The sequence below is a fragment of the Astatotilapia calliptera genome, chromosome 12, assembly GCF_964374335.1.
Source record: "Astatotilapia calliptera chromosome 12, fAstCal68.1, whole genome shotgun sequence".
Classification (NCBI taxonomy): domain Eukaryota; kingdom Metazoa; phylum Chordata; class Actinopteri; order Cichliformes; family Cichlidae; genus Astatotilapia; species Astatotilapia calliptera.
Genome location: NC_137433.1, coordinates 17,196,517 through 17,215,467, shown reverse-complemented (window position 1 = coordinate 17,215,467; position 18,951 = coordinate 17,196,517). Strand labels below are relative to the sequence as shown.

The 18,951-nt window shown below is 42.3% G+C and overlaps 1 protein-coding gene across 5 annotated transcripts in view; it reads right to left on the bottom strand.

Annotated features, from left to right (window-relative positions):
• The window catches only part of rtkna (rhotekin a), a 53,710-nt gene that overhangs the window by 21,810 nt on the left and 12,949 nt on the right, over positions 1–18,951 (bottom strand). Inside the window, exon 1 of one of the 5 annotated variants that reach the window (XM_026187311.2) lies at positions 15,071–15,777. The exons of 3 other annotated variants lie outside the window; for them this stretch is intronic. In XM_026187311.2, the coding sequence (XP_026043096.1) occupies positions 15,071–15,166 (96 nt within the window). In that variant the 5' untranslated portion in view covers positions 15,167–15,777. Of the gene's footprint in view, positions 1–3,858; positions 4,602–15,070; positions 15,778–18,951 lie in introns of those variants that run through there. One more of the 5 variants, XM_026187312.2, reaches the window with a different exon arrangement.

The window sequence follows — 18,951 nt, the reverse complement described above, 5'->3', positions numbered from 1 at the left end:
TTTAGAGTAAAATATGGTTTTAAACACTGAAACGTAAACATTAACTTGATAATTCAAACTTAGGGAACATAGTTGGCTATTGGCCCAGTATATCTAAAAATATCAGAACTGGTTAAGCTGTAAAAAGACAGAGGTCACGGGTCACTCACTGCTCAAGGCTAAAGTATTTATGGAGGCTCTACTCCAGTCCACAGAAACCCTCGTACAGAGAGACAAATACATGCATTTAAATACATTACACAGCTGATAGTAGCAGGACATTTCAAAATTAGTAAGCATGTGTGCCCATCCTTTTTCCATATTACTTGCTGAGCAAAATCCAATATTTTCTATCCTCTGTCACACGTGTGAGGCACACAGACACAACATGTCTGCAAGATTTCATTGTAGCTCGCAATATCTTGTGAGCGGCACGATGTATGGGGAGAATGTGTTTACTTTTTGTGAGCGAGGGAGTCTAAATCTTTCATATTATTATTACTATCGATTCTATACAGCCGTGCTAGCATTTCATCAGAGGCTCATGGGAACGGGATGAAAGATGGATTATCCATCGCATGTGATCTCCACATATCTATTGTGTATGCTTGTGCTCATTTTGCAGCCCCATCAGCACCACAAGAGCAATTCCTCTGAGCAAACATAACCAAAGAGTTGACTGACTGCGTAGATGCAGAGAAAAAAGAAGACAAACAAACCTGATAAGACAAGCTCGTCCTCTCCCATGAATTATCAAGCTCTCGTTCTCAACTTAGTTATGTGACCTCTGTGTACATGTATCTGTGAGCATCACCATTTCGCAATGAGGCTCCGTACACAGTAAGCTGCCATTTTGCACCTTCAGGTACATAATTTATACCTGGTTATGGTATGTCATTAGCGAGCTATAATGGTGAAAGCAAACAGCTGCTCTACTGAAAACATGCTGCCTCTGCATAAAAGACAGACAGGCTGTGTTTGCTCAGAATATCAAGCTTCTCTCAGACTCTAAGGGGGAAAAAAGATCAATTAATTGGCTACAAGCTGTTATTATATTGGCATATGAAAATCCATTGGTTTACCTCTAGTAGCAGGAAGAAGATGGCCTGTCAGGTAGGGATGTGTAAACGGCTGACAGATCAGCATCTGTTTCCTTAGACAGACGTGATAGATGGACGTGGATTGGGCCTGACTCTGATCCACTTGTCTGATGAGCTTGTCTGATGAGCTGTCTGGGATTTAGCTCTTTCCTCAATGACCATCAATCCTGACAATCTCTTTCTGCATTGTGTGGTTATCACCCTTCCTTAATTGTCTGTCTCTTTGTTTACCTGCCTTACTTATGATTGTCCATCACACTTGTCCTCATCTACTTCATCTGCATGATCACACTGAACCACCTGTCTATTGTGTAACAAAAATACACGCCTTCCAATGTGATTCTTAGACTACACAGGTATGTGGCTGTGGATCAATCTAGTCTGATCTATTTTCTTGCGTTTGCCTCTTCTTCTTTCATTCTGGGGCACTTGTGAAGCAATTAAATTTGGAATGAAACTTACTAAGAGAGTGCTGCCATGGCACGTTGAGCCAGATTTAGAAGTTGCTTTGTTTAGCGTTCGTTTGGGCAATGAAGCCAGAATGCGAAAGCCAGAGAGGAGGACTGAAGCTGGCAAGAAGACTGTGGGAAAGTAAGAAACCCCGGGAGAGAGAGAAAGGGTGTATATGAATGAGTTGGAGTTAAAAGATCTATAATTGGGTGGGCGGCAAGGCAATATCGTGGTGGAGTACGGTATAAGTGGCTCATTTTTCTTACAATTTCTTAGACAAGAAGCTCAATGAGAGAGGTTTACTCTCTCTCTCTCTCACACACACACACACACACACACACACACACACACACACACTACTCCACAACTGCTGTCGTACTATGGAGTACACAGAGTAATGGACTGCAGTTCCCCCCTGTTTTTCTCTCTTGCAGCCTCACCTCCTATAGCGAAAAAGCAATGGACAATATCAGCACTGGAAACCGAATGACCTCTACTGCAGGCGCACAGCAATCCAGAGACAGGCCAGCAAGGAAATAACATGTGACTGCAAAGGTGAATGAGGACTGGGAGGGAAGTGGAAAAGGAAAGGCAGGCAGATACAACCAGAAGAGACACTGGAGATTCACATCTCGATAGAGACAGCGAGAGAGGGAGATATAGAAGGCTGTGGACAGGCAGAGATTTGACTGCAGAGAGCTCCTCTGCAGTAAGTGGTTATTGATCGTAAGACAAGGGCCCAAAGATTCCTCGGCTAGGGAAATTGCACAGGATGCTGAATTTTTTCCTCCTTGTATAAGAGCAAAGGCGCTGAAAAGCACAACACGATATGCACTTCAAAGCAAGAAGAATCTGTTTAAGATCAGCATATAAAACTGTACATCAAATAGCAACATCCATAAAAGATTAACAACATTATTTACAACATTAATAACAATAATGAAACAATCAGCATGAACTCTGTGCATTGACGGTGCCACGTGGGCACTAAGGAAGAACTCTGACATATCTGTGACCTTTTCAGTGCTAATGATCAGAGATGGCTGTGGCTGTAACAGTAGTCAGGACAAAATGAACACATACTGCTTTGAGCTTTATATGCACTGTGTGTGCACAGACACACACAGAAGGATGTCAAGAGTGGAAAGATCACATCGGTCTTGTTCTTTCAATCCAGATATGAGTGATGCAGGTGACCTTTGAAATGAAAATCTAAACACACACTCTCTCACACACACACACACAGACAAAAGGAAGCAACTTTTCACGTAACCAAAGTGAGGCCATGAAGAGAGAACAATGCCTCTGTTTTGTTGATGCATACATTGACATCAAGTGGTCTTACCAGCCTGAGTGTGCCTGGCTCTCTGTACTTAAAGTATAGGATACTGAGAAAAGCTTTTTTGGTACTCATACTCCATGTGTTATTTTATTTTCCCTACGGCTTAGTCTGTGTGGAAAGCATGGTGAACTAAAACAGAAAAATATATATATATATATATCTATATATACACACTGTGTATGGCATGGAGTCCACACCAGTCTTTTTTTTACAGAGATGTGAAAACATTCACATGTGAGGGCATTCTCAAAGCCCATGTTAAGTTTATAAGTGTGGCTAATTCTGTCCTGCCAACTCGAGCCATTCAGGAAAGATTTGTTCACAAGTGAAGGGAAAGGTTGATGACTGGGAGAAGTAAGTCATTACTGCAGTCAGTCTCACAGTTGTCATGTTTCTCTCACTCTGAGAGGCTGGGTGATGCCACTGTGTTGCCACAATAATATATTGAGTTGCCAGCCCTAGTAATAGTACACACAGTATCATTATACAAAAACCCCCCCAAATAAAAACAAGTGATGTATTGCTTTTACTAATGAACAGGTCATTGAGCCCTTGGGAAATGTTGTTATTTTAATAATAACTGTTCCCATGGCCGAACGCCTACCAGTTATGGACTTGTAGCACAATCTTATGATCATTTGTAAACTTCTACTTACTGCCAATCACTGTTTACTTTGGTACATACAGTGTTTATTATTTCAATATTCTTCAACACGTTTAAAATCATGGCACCAGAAAGAGCGATGTTGGAAAAGTTGTGATTTTAACAAAAGAACAGCTTATTGATTCAAGATAGGCTCATTCGATATTCTGATGGCATTCTGGCAGAGTAAGCATCACGTTATCAACACGGGCTTCTTCTTTAGGGCTCGTGTACGGTCATGTGGGTCAAGCCAGAGTGTAACTGGGCTATACAAACAACAATTTCAATTCCATCAAGGCAATCGCTGTCAGCCTTTCCACAGTAAGCAAAACAGCGAACCTTACCCTTTGATTCTTTGAGTTATTCATCCTAACCAAAGAGAAGCACTCCGCTCTCCTCCAACTCTCCAAACTGGAAGCACGGGGGCTTTACGCAACAGCAGGGTCCGTTCAGCGTCTCGCACACGCACAACGTGAAAGACCTCAACTCAGTTTTTCCCTTTGAGGGACCTCCATTTATGGGCAAGATGAAATATCCACTGAAAAGCCGAAAATAGGTACCGCTAATTGGCTTTGGAAGTTTTAAGGATCCGCGCAGAAACCACAAAGCTCGCTGGTTTTGGTGGGAGAACGAATGGCGGTCATATGTTTGAGCCCGTCTGCGCCGTCTTCATTCCCGTCACCGTCTTCATTGTCGCTGTCCGAGTAGCTCCGCTGCTCCACTCGGGACTCGCACACACACACACACAACATCACCAGCACAAGGGAAGGATGAAGACTGACCGGCTGGTGGACCAACCGAGAGCCGCTTCTGAGGAGGCGGGTGTGTGTGTGTCTGTGTGTAGCTGCGCGCAGAGAAAAGTGAACTGTCATTTTAAACCTCCGCGGGTCCCTTGGGAGCAGCATCACAAGGACACTGCCATGGGGTAATGACAAAAAACGACTTGCGTATTTGCCCCCACCAAAAAATAAATAAATAAATAAATAAATGTTTGCGGGAATTTCAATTATTATAAATTACTTGTTGGCCTATAAGCTGTTGGCTTGTAATAAAAAATATTTAAATAAATCTGTCAGACATATCTCTAAAAAAACCGTTCAGCAGTTTGTTGTCATGAAATGCAGAGGCCTCTACGCAGACACGTATTTCTTTTCCAATGGGACTCTTCCAAAATCTTACAAAATATTTAGAACTAACTGACAAGAGCAGGATTTTTTGGCAGCTCCAAATTTGGCCAAAAAGTTAAAGTGGGTTGTGTGTTCGTAAAATCTAACGTGGCTGCTTTGTGCCTGCACCGCCTACACGGTGGCAAAGAGATTTTTTCTCTTTTAAGTTATGACTCAACTTTTTTTTTTTTCACAAGCACTGTCAATATGCTGTTTTGGACTGTTGCACAGCACAGACAAAACATCCATCTTCTCTCATGTCCTTGCTTCAGCAATTCAAATAGTGAGTGGTTATAAGAGTCAGGATACATTAATAACAGATTTTTCAAGAAAGCAGAATAAAGGAAAAAGTCACACAAATCCTTTGTTTTATTTTATGAACTGCTTGCAAAGATTTCGAGGGCACGAAACTGCTGCTGCAAAACCTCCACAGAGCTGAGACATACTGACAAATGCAGCCTTTTTAGTTCAGCATATAAATGGAATGAATTTCACTTATATGCAGCAGGTCACTCTCTGATAAGAGGCACAGTCACATTTATGTATGCTATTAGAACATTATGCAATACTATTTAGTATTAAAAAAAATGTACTACAGACACTCTACTACTAGCATACCATAAATTATTGCACTAATGAGCTGCTTAATCTTAACTGTAGCTTGAATTTTTCAATAAAGGCATCACAATGTGGATAAAATAACATTAGCTGGCAGCCAACACAAGCAGACATGCATGTGTAACTCCACTGACAGAGCAATTTATCAATTTGGACAAACTAAAAAAAAAAACAAGTATGGTTCTCCCTCTGCATTTTGTCTTTGCATGCCTGCCACTGCCTTTGCTCATTGCTTAACCCATGCAGGCACTCTGGGAAGTTGTGGAGCAGCGGAGCGCATCACCTTGTCAGCTGATGATATATGAGAGTGATTTGTGGGCCGACGGAAATGGAAAACACAGATGAGTCCAGCAAGAATTAGGTGTGGGAATAAAGCGAGGGTGCATCGGCTAACTACTGAGTTAGGCTCCAGGAAATCCACGCTGCTAAACTAATAATAGAACGTTCAGGATGTTTTTTATTTGTTAAAACACAAGGAGGATATTATGAAACTGTATATCTGCAGGAAATAAACAGAGATCATCAAAAGTGGCCCTAGTTTTGTTTTAATATTTTCCGAGATGCCAGAGCAGTGGATTGGATACAGTCTCGGGGAATGAAGACAAAAAAACGCAGTTGTTTTGTTATGTGTTATTTGTGGGAGGGCTGAGAAGTGGAATGAGGCATGCAGTCAGAAGATGCAGCAGATGACATGTAGGAGGATTGGGATGGAGGAAGAGAGAGTCAGTCTGTGGGCAGTCTTGGCTAATAGCAATAGAGCAACAAAGTCCATTCCAACAGGGCAATGATGCATCTGTGCATCTGGATGGGGGACTACAGCTCTTTAGCTCTAGCTGAGGACATTTGCTGTGGGAGCAGAGGACACCCCCACAAAAGCCGAATGCACCACGTACCAAACAAATATGTGACCATACCCATACTGTACTTAAAATTTGCCTCCAGTCCTCTCATCTCTCTGTGAGTTTAGTCTCGTGCAACAAAAACAAGATGAGCCTTGATAGCGTAACACTCAGAGCTGTAAATATCCCACAGTTAATCAGATTAAGATTTAATCAGCAACTAGCTGCGCAGGAGCCAGCCTTAAAAGTTGCTGTCTGGGGCAAATTTTCACTCGCAGTTGAAAGGGAACAACAAACATGAGTACCAGCACCAAAACAATGATGCAAAGATTTAACACATAAAAAAAAAATTAAGAAAAAGGTTAAACTGTGCATGTTTAGCAAATGGCAGTACATACACTGAGTATGGCAAAAGATAGGATGCTCACAGGGTCAGGTTCAGCTTTTTAATGTTGCATAACTCAGACGGACCAGCCGAATGAATGATAGCATTTGTGTCATTACGCTGCATTTCACAGGATGAGAGGAAATTCCTCGAGCCAGACTGGCCTCCTCAGCTCTCTCCCTCTGTGATTCAAGCACTTCCTATTGACTCTATAACAACAGCCCTCATCCCCAAACAAGTATTTCCCTTCCTTTCTGCCGTTACTGTATGTCCTCAGCTCCTTTCCTTTCTGCCGAGAGCCTTTTATAGCCGTGCATCTAATTATAGAGCAATTTTCTGGACGTTCTCAGATTGATTTGCAATCTTTTCATCAGCTTGAACTAGAATGAAATCTTAATTACAATCATGGCTTAAAGGACGGATAGTATATGAAAAACAAAAAAGGATATTAAATGATGGTTGAGGCAGTTTTACATAGACTAACCCACAACATCCAACCCCACGAATAAGCTCTGATTTCTTTATTGCACAGTACCAGTAGTCACAAAAAAAATTAAGTTATTAGTAAGTTAGATGATTGTTTGCTTTGCTGTGTCACAGTCCTTATAGTCTATCATTTACCCAAATACTACTGTTCGTGTAACTTAAACTAAACTGTAGCATATGTAGCTTTTTAAAGCTACACATACACAACTTTGAAATAGAAACTGCTGCTTTTGCTCTATTCTACCTAAATCAAAATCACAGCTTTATTAGGTTAAGTTTTAGTTTATTAGAGAAATCAAGCATGATGAATGAATCCCAAACCTTTTTTTTTTTTTTAAATATAGCAGGGAATTAACCAACTTCTGTTTTCAAGATGGTGAGCCTACAAGACCCCTGCTGGCCTTAAGAGAACACGACAACCTCTAGAGACAAACGGGGTCATTGATCTGCTCCCAGTGTCAGGCTGCCTCAGGCACTGTATGGCTGTATGAAAGTTTGAGACCTTTACATGTTCAGTGTGATATTTTTCTTTCCTGAAAAACCTGATAGATATATATAGAGTCAGACATATGCTTTCACATAAATGCCAGATGTAGACCAAATATATATAAATTAAAGCTGCATATATGCAAATTGATATTTCATTTCCTTTTCTTAATTTGTCAGAAGTTTCAAAAGACACAGATAAAATGAGAGGTGGCATTTATTCATCTTTCATGACTGTGTATCTTAAATACAGCTGTAACAGTTATGTGGAGCTTCAGCAGTCTGTAAATCTGAGTTATATAAAATGTTATTTAAATTATTATTTTGCTAAAGACATAAAAATATTGACCCTGACATTCATTATCACTAAAACACCAGAAATCTAACAGCCAGCGTGATAAAACACGCTGCCTGGAATATTATGCAAGTTGCACCAACAGTGATCGCATTCAGTTATATATACACTCGCTGTCAATCTTCATGGATTTCACAGCTTTGGTCACCAACTGTGAGGACATCAGCTGTGTGTGTTGTTATGGGCCTGAAATAGCGCCTCAGTGAACTGACTCGTGTAGTTGTGTAATAACCCAGTGGCCGTCTGTGCATGGGGACTGGTTTAGGCGGCGTCTTCGGCAGAGTTAACTATCTGTCTCAGCCAATAATACTGAGACATGCTCCTCTACAGAGCCAATAAGAATCCCTCTCCACCTTCTTAGTCCTGGTGAGGATAAGCTAGATTAACCTTTTCATCTCCTAAAGAAGATAAGATTGGAAACAGATATTGTGACATATGGAAACTCATTACCTGCCTATAACAACACACACAGCTGATGTCCTCGCAGTTGGTGATCAAAGCCGTCCCTGTGACATCAGTGTCACCGTCCACAGTGAAGTGAGTTTAACATCGCAGTTAACTAAGAGGAACACTGTACCGTGGTACAACCTGTCAAGCATGGTGGTGGTAGCATGATGGAAGCTTGCTGATGGCTACCAAAAGCATCTGGTCGAGGTGTGACGTGCTAAGTGACATTTAACAAAATATTAGTGCAAGTGTATGTATACATTTCACCCTGTGCAGATTAGAGAAAATCCCAAATAAATCCAACCGTGTGCACCCAATTTTGGTTTAAAGTCATTAAAAATGCATGCTGTGCAATCATTCACCCTAGAACAAGAACGGTTGAAAGAAATCATTAAAAGCCCCAAATTACCATGATATTCATGCCCATGATGAGCGGATGTAAAGCTTTGATCACAACTGTATGCATATGTGTACGTGTAAGCAGGAAGGAAAGAGATTAAAACCAAAGATTTTAGAACAACAGCTCCAGTCAAATTCATCCAGCAGGAGTATATACACCCATCCAACACACACACCCTCCTATTATCACCCTGAGCTTTTGACCCCAACTACAAAACAGTAGCATGACATCATCTAGCTGGAGAGTTTCTTCCAGTGAGATCATCATGATGAGACACTGTGCTTTTTTTTTGATCTAGTAGAGTTTGTGTGGGACGTGGCTGGGGGAGGCATACAGTTCCGCCATGCCAATCAACACCCCTCTACCACAACAAGAGGCCCCATTCAGCAGCCTTGGCCCTCAGATCTACCTCAGTCTTAAGCCCCAGCTTCTGCTGTGTCCCGCCTCCAAACCCTGGAATTCCCCTATGCCTTTAGGTTTCCCTTTACAGCAGAGCCATTCATCGTCTACCCACAGAACCGAGACAAGCTGCATAAAACACAAGCTGGCCAGGTTGCTTTCTGTCATTTTACATTTGTATGAGTCAAACATTAACAATAAAGCAGCCAAGCCACAATCTATTATACTAGGTCTCACAGATGATGTGAAAATCAGAGTGCTAAATAGATCCCTCTTGTCCTTGATGAAGACAGAACTGTCAGATGGTCAGACAGCAGCTCTGCAAATGCTGACAGAGTTGTTCCACCTGCCAAACACAGACACCCACCAGCGACACCGCTTCAGAAGCATGCTGCAACTCAGTGGCAAAGCATCCTGCAGTTAGTAGTGATTCAATTAGGCACTTTGGACTGCTGTAGAAACACAGGGACACAAACTCATGCTGCTCCTGAAGAGACATCTTTAAGGGTTGTATATTAGTGATGCTAGTCATGCTTTCTGCAGGGGAATTCACACTGGGTAATGGATTGGTTTAATGGGGGTAACTGTTCATACTTGTTCTCCATCACGTTAAGCTTCCACCTGTTTGATGGAGCTCCTATTGCATGCAAGCAATTTTAAGACAATCAAAGATCAAAAAACAGCGATGCACACGATGGAGATAAATAAACTGAACACAATCATCCACACTGCAAAGATCCCACACATACAGTACATAAACCTCATCAAAGACATAAAATAAATGGTCTGCAAGACTCATAAACTTCCACACAATAATTCTACACCATGCAGACTTCGTCTCGCAAGCTTAAATTGTATCCATATGGATGCAAACACAAAAGCAACATCTACAGGCTTAATTAAACACACAACCAAATATTCTTTTTTAACGCAACGTATGCTCCCACCATCTGATAACCAGCCTGCGCCACCAGCCTGCGCCACCAGCCCCGGCACGCTCAGATGTTTTTAATTTCACATTTTACAAATGGAACACACCATTTTAAATTCCTACGCTTGACACTGACTTGTGAGCTTGAATGCACAAAAAGTCAAGCAGAGATTCAAATCCAGTCTGCAGGCTTGAATCATGCCTGTAGTGGCAAGTTCAAGAAGCTCCAATTTTCTTTGGAGGATTAAAGAAAGGTGAAGCTTGAGGGCTAGATAAAACACAACGTGGGGGGAAAACAAAGCGACATAAGCTGAGGCGGTTGCGCAGACAGAGTGAGGCTATCCAATAGCTTCGGAGACAAATAGCAGGGATAGGAAAGTGAATGACAAAATGAGGCAGGCTTGAAAGATGCAGGGAGGCAGGTCGATGTTCCAATAACAACACCTTTTGGCATGTTGTTTTCTGCTTCTCACTCTCCTGGCTCACGCCTGCTGTTTTTCAAAGGAAGCTGGCTCAGGCTCCAGCATCTAACTGGTTCCTGCTCGCACAGAGCGCCTATTCAGACCTGTTCTGTTCCTACTAACCGCTGAATGGGCGATGCCTGGGGTGAGGACTGAGGTACACAGCACTGTGGTAATAACCATGGGGGACAGGGAATGTTGGGGTGCAAGCGTGAGGAGGGGAGCCACCTGATTTGGACTGCAGTCAGCAGGATTGACGTTAGCTGGATGGCCGTGAGTAAGGAGCTAGACGTGCTGTTCCAAGAAAGAAGAGGGCTCGGTGGGAAGAAATGGGTGTGTGTGTGTGATGTGATACAAAGCCCCCTTTCTCCTCTAGCTCCTACACACTGTGCTTGCTTTTGGCATACAGCACTGAAAGAACTGGAAGGTACTGTAGTAATCCATGGCACAGAAGTCAAAAACACACAGCAATCAGGCTAAAACACATATACATGATTCTTATAAGTAAATAAGTGCGGCTATTTCCACCCATTTGAGGTTGTAGAAAATCGCTTCAACACCTTTCATCTTAATTCAGATCAAATGAAAACAGCTAAATAACAACTTACACTGACACTGAAATCCAGGGCATTAAACCAAAGGTCTCTAATCAAATAAAAGATTAAATAGCTCACAGTAGTGGATCATTACTCTTTGCAAATATTTACTTACACACATTCTTAGAAGCACAAAGATACACACACAGCAAGCAGTGGAGCGCAATCAAGTGGTCTGTTGCAGAGGAATGTGTTTTGGCTGAGACTTGACTTGTGTATCCTGTATCAAAAGTGAACAAGTGCTGTTAGCTTTAGCATACGTTCCACTTGTGTCTGCTGTAACACAGGCTATGAGCCTCCCGGCTGAACCAACAGACGTGCGCACCTACAGATGCACGCGCATGCAGACTTCATCTACTGACTAGGTGCTTCATTAGCGGGGTATGGTGGGCTTGAATGCTGAAATTCATTAGACAAAAGGATGAATGAAACATATAGTGATTAAATTCATGGTGAAAATGAATATAGATCAGAAACACAACAACAAGATGAAGGAGAATAACAACAGAAAAAAAAACATTAAATAGCAAAAACTATAGTCTAGGGACACCAGTGGAATGACTAAATCTGCACCATTTCTGTCCATTAAAAAAAAAAGAAAAAAAGATTAACCTTTGCTCTTGCTACGCATTCGTCATTGGCGCATCAAACCCTCCAGTTACAGGGCCCAAGATACTGGTTTACTGTCCCAAGGCAGATACGGATTAACTGCTATCAGTCTGGCCTTTGCCCCTCCAACACCGCCTCCATTTAGAAATGGCATTGGTGGGGTCTAAAGGGCTCGGAGCTAAGAAATTTCTGCTACCGGAGCGCACACTTTGTGTGTCTGTGTGTGTGGTTATATAACTGAAGCATGTTCTCAAGCACATGACAACATGCACACAAGGGGACAGATGAACAGACGAAGAGACCTGAATATGAGTCGACGGATATTTATGGCAGAGTCCAGAATCTGTAAAAATATCTGAGGCATGGCCTCAGCTAAGTTTAGGTTTTGGGAGCGTGTGACCAATCGAATACGACTCTCGGGTAAGGCAGAGAGAAACTCCCATATGACCCCCCACCACCCCCAATATGAGCTCACAGTTAACCGGGGTTAGAGATGACTGACCATGACTGCATGACTAAAGTCACTGCTGCTCTTCAGCAGCTGTTTTTGACTTTACTTGTCTACGCTTCCAGTTTGTGCTCTCCTCATGTTCAGCAAATGATGCTGGGTCATCATATCAACATATCTAACAACTGTGGCAGAATCCAGAAAAAGAGAATCTCATTATTCTTTAATCAGACGACATCACGGGCATGAAAAGCAGCAGGAAGACAACAAACACAGAGAAAGAATTGTATTTTCCTAAACAATGACTGACCTACAGGCTAAAGCGCTGTGCACAAATCCTCATTTTGCAACTTGAGCAAAAAAACAAGACCTCAGAAGAATAGTTGCAAATGTCACCATTTAACTCTGCAACTCAGAAGAAGAAGTAGACCAGAAACTAGCAATCAGTATGAAGTAAATAAGAAAAAAAAAGTTATATCCGGCTTAGTATGGGGGATATATGACCAGTAATGTCAATGGGTTCGATGACATCATGTTGTCTCTCCTGGTGGGAAACAATAACTACTCATGACCATTTCCTGTTTTCCTATCAGCTATGTCTCCTTTGGGGTAAATCCTGCATCCTGCAATGCAAATGCTTTTAACATGTATGTAGAGCTAAAGAAGAAACTACCACAACTATGGTACGGCCTCATAAAAGAAACAGAATATTGAAAACATCTGAACCACGAATGTAGCAACAGCTACTCTAACAGACTTGTAAAAACATGAAGAGGAGAAATGTTGCATCCTACTGAGCTTGAAAATAAATGTTCCTTCCTCCCTCCTAACTCTACAATTATAAATGCTTGAATAATGCCTCAGCGCCTCAGTACACCTATGTGCAATCTCCTTAATTTTTTCTTTTGAAATGCTCTCTTCTCTTCTGAAATAATCAGTGAAGAAAATCTATAACAAAGAAGGACTACCTCTACATCCCTCAGATATGTTGTACATATAAGTTATGTTGCCGCAGGGGAGAAAAAAAATCACATGGAGGAGAAAAGGGCTCACATGTAATAACTGCAAGCTCTGATGATCCTAAAGGACACTTATGAAAGACCCTGGAGCAAAAAACATCCATAGCTAGCTGAAATTGCAGTCAGTGTGGGCCATGCAGTGCAGCTCAGTCAAAGAATCCTTGTTTCATAAAACCACCCAGGCACAGAAGAAATTGTGGCAGGGGGGCGGGTGAATGAATGAGCATTTGAGCAAACAACTGAGTGTTTACCAGTCAAAAGTATGGAGCAAGGCCATCCACCACACTGAAATTCCCACAGGTTAATGCAGAGTAAAGCCTCTCTGCAGCTGACACTTCACCTTTGAACTCCCTGTGAAGCAGGGGAAGCAACAAGAAAACTTTCCCACATGACTGAATTAGAGGCCATCATCTTGTTATTGCACACGTCTACCCTTGTAATTGCATTTACAAAAATTAAACTGGAACCGAGACGGCTCAATGCTTACAAGCACAAAGATCTTGAGACAGAAACTCCTCGTTATCTACATTCCACAGTAATGCCTTAGATTTAATACTCAGACAACGCACCATTTTCTGGTCTATGTCCAAGCAGTAAACAGCATTCTTCATCAAAAGAGCCTCTGTAGCAGCAACTAACACCCTGATTAGTGTTTGATCACGTTGTCATTAAGAACTTGTGTAGCTATTTTTAGGCACACATACTATAAAGATATTCTTGAGCAAATTGAATGATACATTCAAAGACAGTTCAAGAGTCAGAAAAACCAAAGCATCCTAGAAAAAAAGAATATACCAGGCCTCACTTAACCTGGAGTTGGCAGCAGTCTCCATGACTTCATAGCTTCTTCCCTTATGTGATGAAAAGCCAGACACCTGGCATGCTCTGTGGCACTTGGCATGGGTACACAAACAAAGAAACACTTCAAATTCAAAAACAATGCCAAATGCTTGCAGGTACAACACAGCATGAGTAATATCACCTCTTATATTGCTTCCATGTCACACAGTGTAAGACTTTTTGGACTAGAGTTCTGTTGACATGGTGAGAAACAAACTCTCTGCTTTTGAAACCTCTGACACAGCTGCAGCACAGACAGGCAATATTTTTTTCAGCTTATACAGACAGAAAAGAAAGAATATTAGAATATCTCTTTGACATTCCTGTAGCATTTCCAATGGCCATATGTCTCTTCTGCCTTTTAACTCTATTGAATGAAGCACTCATTCTTCAGGTATTTCCTCCAAAAAGGAAAGAGGAACAAAGACAGTGGTGATTTGCAAAAGGACGGAGGTTAGATAGTGCATGCTCAATAAAGCTTTTGTCAAATTAAACGGATTGATTCCCTTCTGTGTCTTACTCGGAGCACAATAGCACACTCTTTCTCACATACAGACATGCATGCACACTCCCACAGGGACTTGTGAGGCCCACATGTGCAGCTGTGGACTGTGTGTGAACCCCAGTTGGGAGGGGAGACACTGAGGGAGAGATGGATGGCATGCAGTGTTGTTTTCTGTTTGCTGTCAGTAAGAGCTTTGCCATCTGTAAAAAGAAGAGCCCGCACCAGCGTCAGTGCAACTTGTTTGTCACATAGAAAGATTCCTCAAACAACCCCTCTGTAAACTTTGCAACAGCTGCAGACTGCAGACAGAGGATGCACTGTACTTTGGGGAGCACATATTTGAAAGTAGAATTTCATTTATCGGCCAAACTGGTTGTGCTCACAGTTGATCAATCGGGACACAAAAATTAATTTAAAAAACCCCCAAAACAAAACACTTTTGCTAACATACCCAACTTTGAAATGCTGTAAACTAGACACAGCAATGCCAGCAACAAACATAAAACAAGCTTGCAAAAGTCAGACAGAGGCGATTGCCCATAACAAAATTAAATCTGCTCTTTTACCTGCAAACTGAGCGCAATCTGACGAATGTACATCATATTGAGATCTTCCAGTATCCACAGTTTTTCCTCCATGTTTGCGTGCTTATCAACTGGCATCCTTTAGGCAGGTAACGAAAAGATTGACTTCCTTTTGAAGTTGTTGAGTTCAGACCCCTACCCCGCAGGAACCGGGGACACTGAGTTCATTATGGCAGTGTCCTGTTCAGTCGTCAATGATTAAGAAAGAAATCAGTGCGTAAAACAACGCGTAAAAGTTCCTCTCCGCATCCAAAACAAGCCTAGTAGGACCGGGAAAGCAGACAAGAGGTGGAGTGCATGACAGCATCGACTGCACTGTAGCAACCCTGTCCATAAAATTCCCCCAACTCGTTCACGGCGCGTATTCTTCTTCTGTACTTTTTCTCTCCGGGCGACAACGATCCTCTCAAACACCCACAGTCAACACCCAGCGGCAGCTGGAAAAGAATGGAGGCTTTTAAAATGCAATTGTTCTCTTTGTGTCTCTGTGTCCCGACTGTGAACGCCGTCTGTCCTCTTTGACAAGAGACCTTTCCACAAAAGGGCATCGCCTCTGCGGGAATGATAGGCACAACTACTCCACTGTGTGCGCCCTCACGCTGCCCAACTCGGCGCTAAATTAACCCCTACGACGCGCCTCTGGTGTTGATAATAACTCTTAAAAAATAAGAAAGAGAGAGAGAGAGAGAGACTGCCAAAGCAGAACTCACGCCCATAAAGCAAACACAAACATAAAGCAAATACCGCACCAGCACGCAAGCACAGCGGGGCGGAGAGCTTTGTTCATCTTAATAGCCTGATAATAAATGGAGAATTACAGTGTCAGAGTGGAGTAAGAGTGGGAATGTACACCGAAATATCACAGAAAACCGGCTTAATTCAAGAAGAGGTGCTTCAGGAAACATTTAAACAGTGGAAATACTCATATTTGACTCATTTTGTACGATTAACTTTTTAAAAAAAATATCACGTATCCCAAAAGAGTCGCTCAATATACATAGATCAGGGTCACACGCGTGAGCACAGTTCAAAAAGACCTGCTTTGAAAACAGACTGCGCAAACCTTTCATGTATCAGTGGACAACTGTTAACTCTCCAGGAAATTCTTAAAATATCCAACAAATATTTTTGGTTCTTCAAGTCATTTTTTTTGCGTGTGGGGGTCCTTATCAAAGCGAGAATATTCCCTACTTTGAAAATAAAGCGCTTCTTTCCACGCCAGAAGTCGGTCTCCTTTCCAAAGATCACAGCTGGCTGCAGTTTCCTGTGTTCTCAACAGAGAGAATCCCAAAGTTTCACTCCATGTGAATTTCAGCCACAAATTCCCCTGATGGTTGCGTTTATGTCTGGGAAAAACTGTTTACAGTCAATCGGAATCTGCTCCACACAAAATACGGTGTGGAAGAAAAAACAAAAGTCACCCCAGTCTCCTCTCCAGTGCGCTCATGCCCGCGCTGTTGTGATGCGTGTATCCTTCCTTGTGCTGAGCAAACCACAAGCCGACCCCTCAACAGGAAACCGGCGTTACGTTGCAGGCTACTTACTCACTCAGACACATTAATTAAAAGGACACAAATTCTTCTGCTCTTTAACACTGAGGTGAGTCAGAGGTCACCAGAAAGGATTCATCATTAGTCAGATCACCCCTTAAAACAAAGTTACATGACATAGTGACAGGATGTTTTCCCACCACATTCCTCAGTTTTACAAGATATTTGGGATGACTCTTCTCTACACACATGTCCATATGGAACTCCATCACCCTGGAGCATGTCTCCTAAACTTGTGAACACATGCAAACAGTGAAAACAAAAGCGCTGATTAAGCCCTTTCACCTCAAAGAGGCAGAGCCAGGGGCGCCAGCAGTAAGCCAGGTCATTTCCCCAAGAAAAGCCTCCACCCTTAGAGTTCAAATCAGCCGGCTAATCTGCTGCAGATACCAACATATGCAGTAAGACAGGAGATTTATTGTTCTGGGGGTGGAAAAAGAAATAGTTGAGTTAAAATGCAAAGAGGTGCTTTTTGGCATCTCTTTGTGTGAGCGTGTGTGCGTCTGACTGGATACATAAATCACTCAGAATCTAAAATCACATGCACCCGATCCTCTGTGAAAGGTGACCTGGCATGCTGCTGAAATGGAAAAATGTTAATCCAACAAGACCTCAGAAATATGCTGAACTCTGTACTACTGTACTAACCTGGGCTGAAACAAACTTAATAAGTCAGCTTATCTTATCTTTATGTTTTTTTTAAAGAATGAACAAACAACAAAAGATAAAATCAATATAAAATATATAAACTACTCCAATATCACTTAATCTATTTAGTTTGTCCTTAAGCTCCATTACAACAGCAGCAGTTCCCCGAGGCAGAACTGGCTGCAGGTAAATCTCCCTGCAGTAAACCACAAAGACTTACATGTTATGACAAATGCCTAGAGGCTGAACAAAAACAGACAGAAAACAGCTATTATCTCAATGACAGGGCATACTGACAGGCGGTTTAACCAGCTCAAACACTGCATCTTGGCCCGAAGCCACTGAGAATAGGGCAAACTCAGCTAGCCAGAGACAGCTGATTAGAGGGATGTGTAGAAGCCTGACACCTTTGGGCCTGACCGATTTTGCGATGTTAAATAGCAGTTACCTGATTGACTGTTGCATTAGCAGTGACTGTTCTTCTGACTGAAGCAGGGCCAGATGTGCTAATTGGCTGCTATGAGGGAGCCAATGTATTACACAACCAGTTAATCCCTCACCAACTCTGAGGTTTAATGAAAACAGAGAAGACACACACACACACACACACACACACACACACACACTGAACCTTGCATAATAGAATCACAGAGGGTTGAACCTCTCTAAAGACAATACCCGGTGCCTCTGTTGTTCCTGAAAGGAAGTGTGGAGGAATATGGAAAACTTCCTGTCTGTACACCTAATCGGCTGGAGGAAAACACACTGGAGTCAAAGCACAGAGTGACCTGGTGGTGCTCTGCCAAACAACATTAAACAGGAAATATTATACCTGCCCTGTGCCCTGTGATGGACCAGCAGCCTGTCCAGAATGTGCCCAGCCTCTTACCTCACGTTGGAAAAACAATTCCGAAAGATGGATGGATGAAAAGCTGTTATACCTGCTTTAACAAGTTATAAGATTGCCCCACATATCTCCACAATGTGCACTTCAAGTTTCAGCTCAGGATACCAGACAGATCCTTCATTCTGCCAGGCCTATAATAAACCTGATTTTAGCTCTGCTCCAAACAGGCTGTTTCACTGTCTGTAGTTCTAATTCCAGCAGAAGTGCTGCTGCCCACGGTCCATTCAGCTTCACGTCTGTGAGTGACAGAGCACAGCAGCAGCACGTTCAGATGACCACAGAGGAAACAGACCTGAATGAAAGATTCTGTCGCTTCCAACATATTGTGTAAATATAGTCAAAACCACAGCACAGCTGTTGTTTTTAACTTTAGTGAGTGGTGACTTGGCAAACAGGATTCAAATCAGGATTTAGAATAAAAGAGCAGCAGCTTGGAAAATGGCAGTAGGTGAGAGCTAGTTAACAGGCATTTTAATGGGCATGGTTCAGCCAATGTTTTTTACTTGTTCGGCTGTCTGACAGCAGAGAGACATCAACATGTAACACAAACTGGTTTTATTGGGCGCTTGGCTGTATAATATACAGAAACTGTCCGTCAGCACTGCAACTGCTCGGGACACAACTGCTTGGGTTAGCATACATGAATCTAGCCGAAACAACAATGGTGGGGCTGTTCTTTTAGAATTTAACTGTGCAACTTGGACAAGTCTTTTTCTCCACTTTAACATGACACCCATCTGTAAATCTGAAGTCAGAGG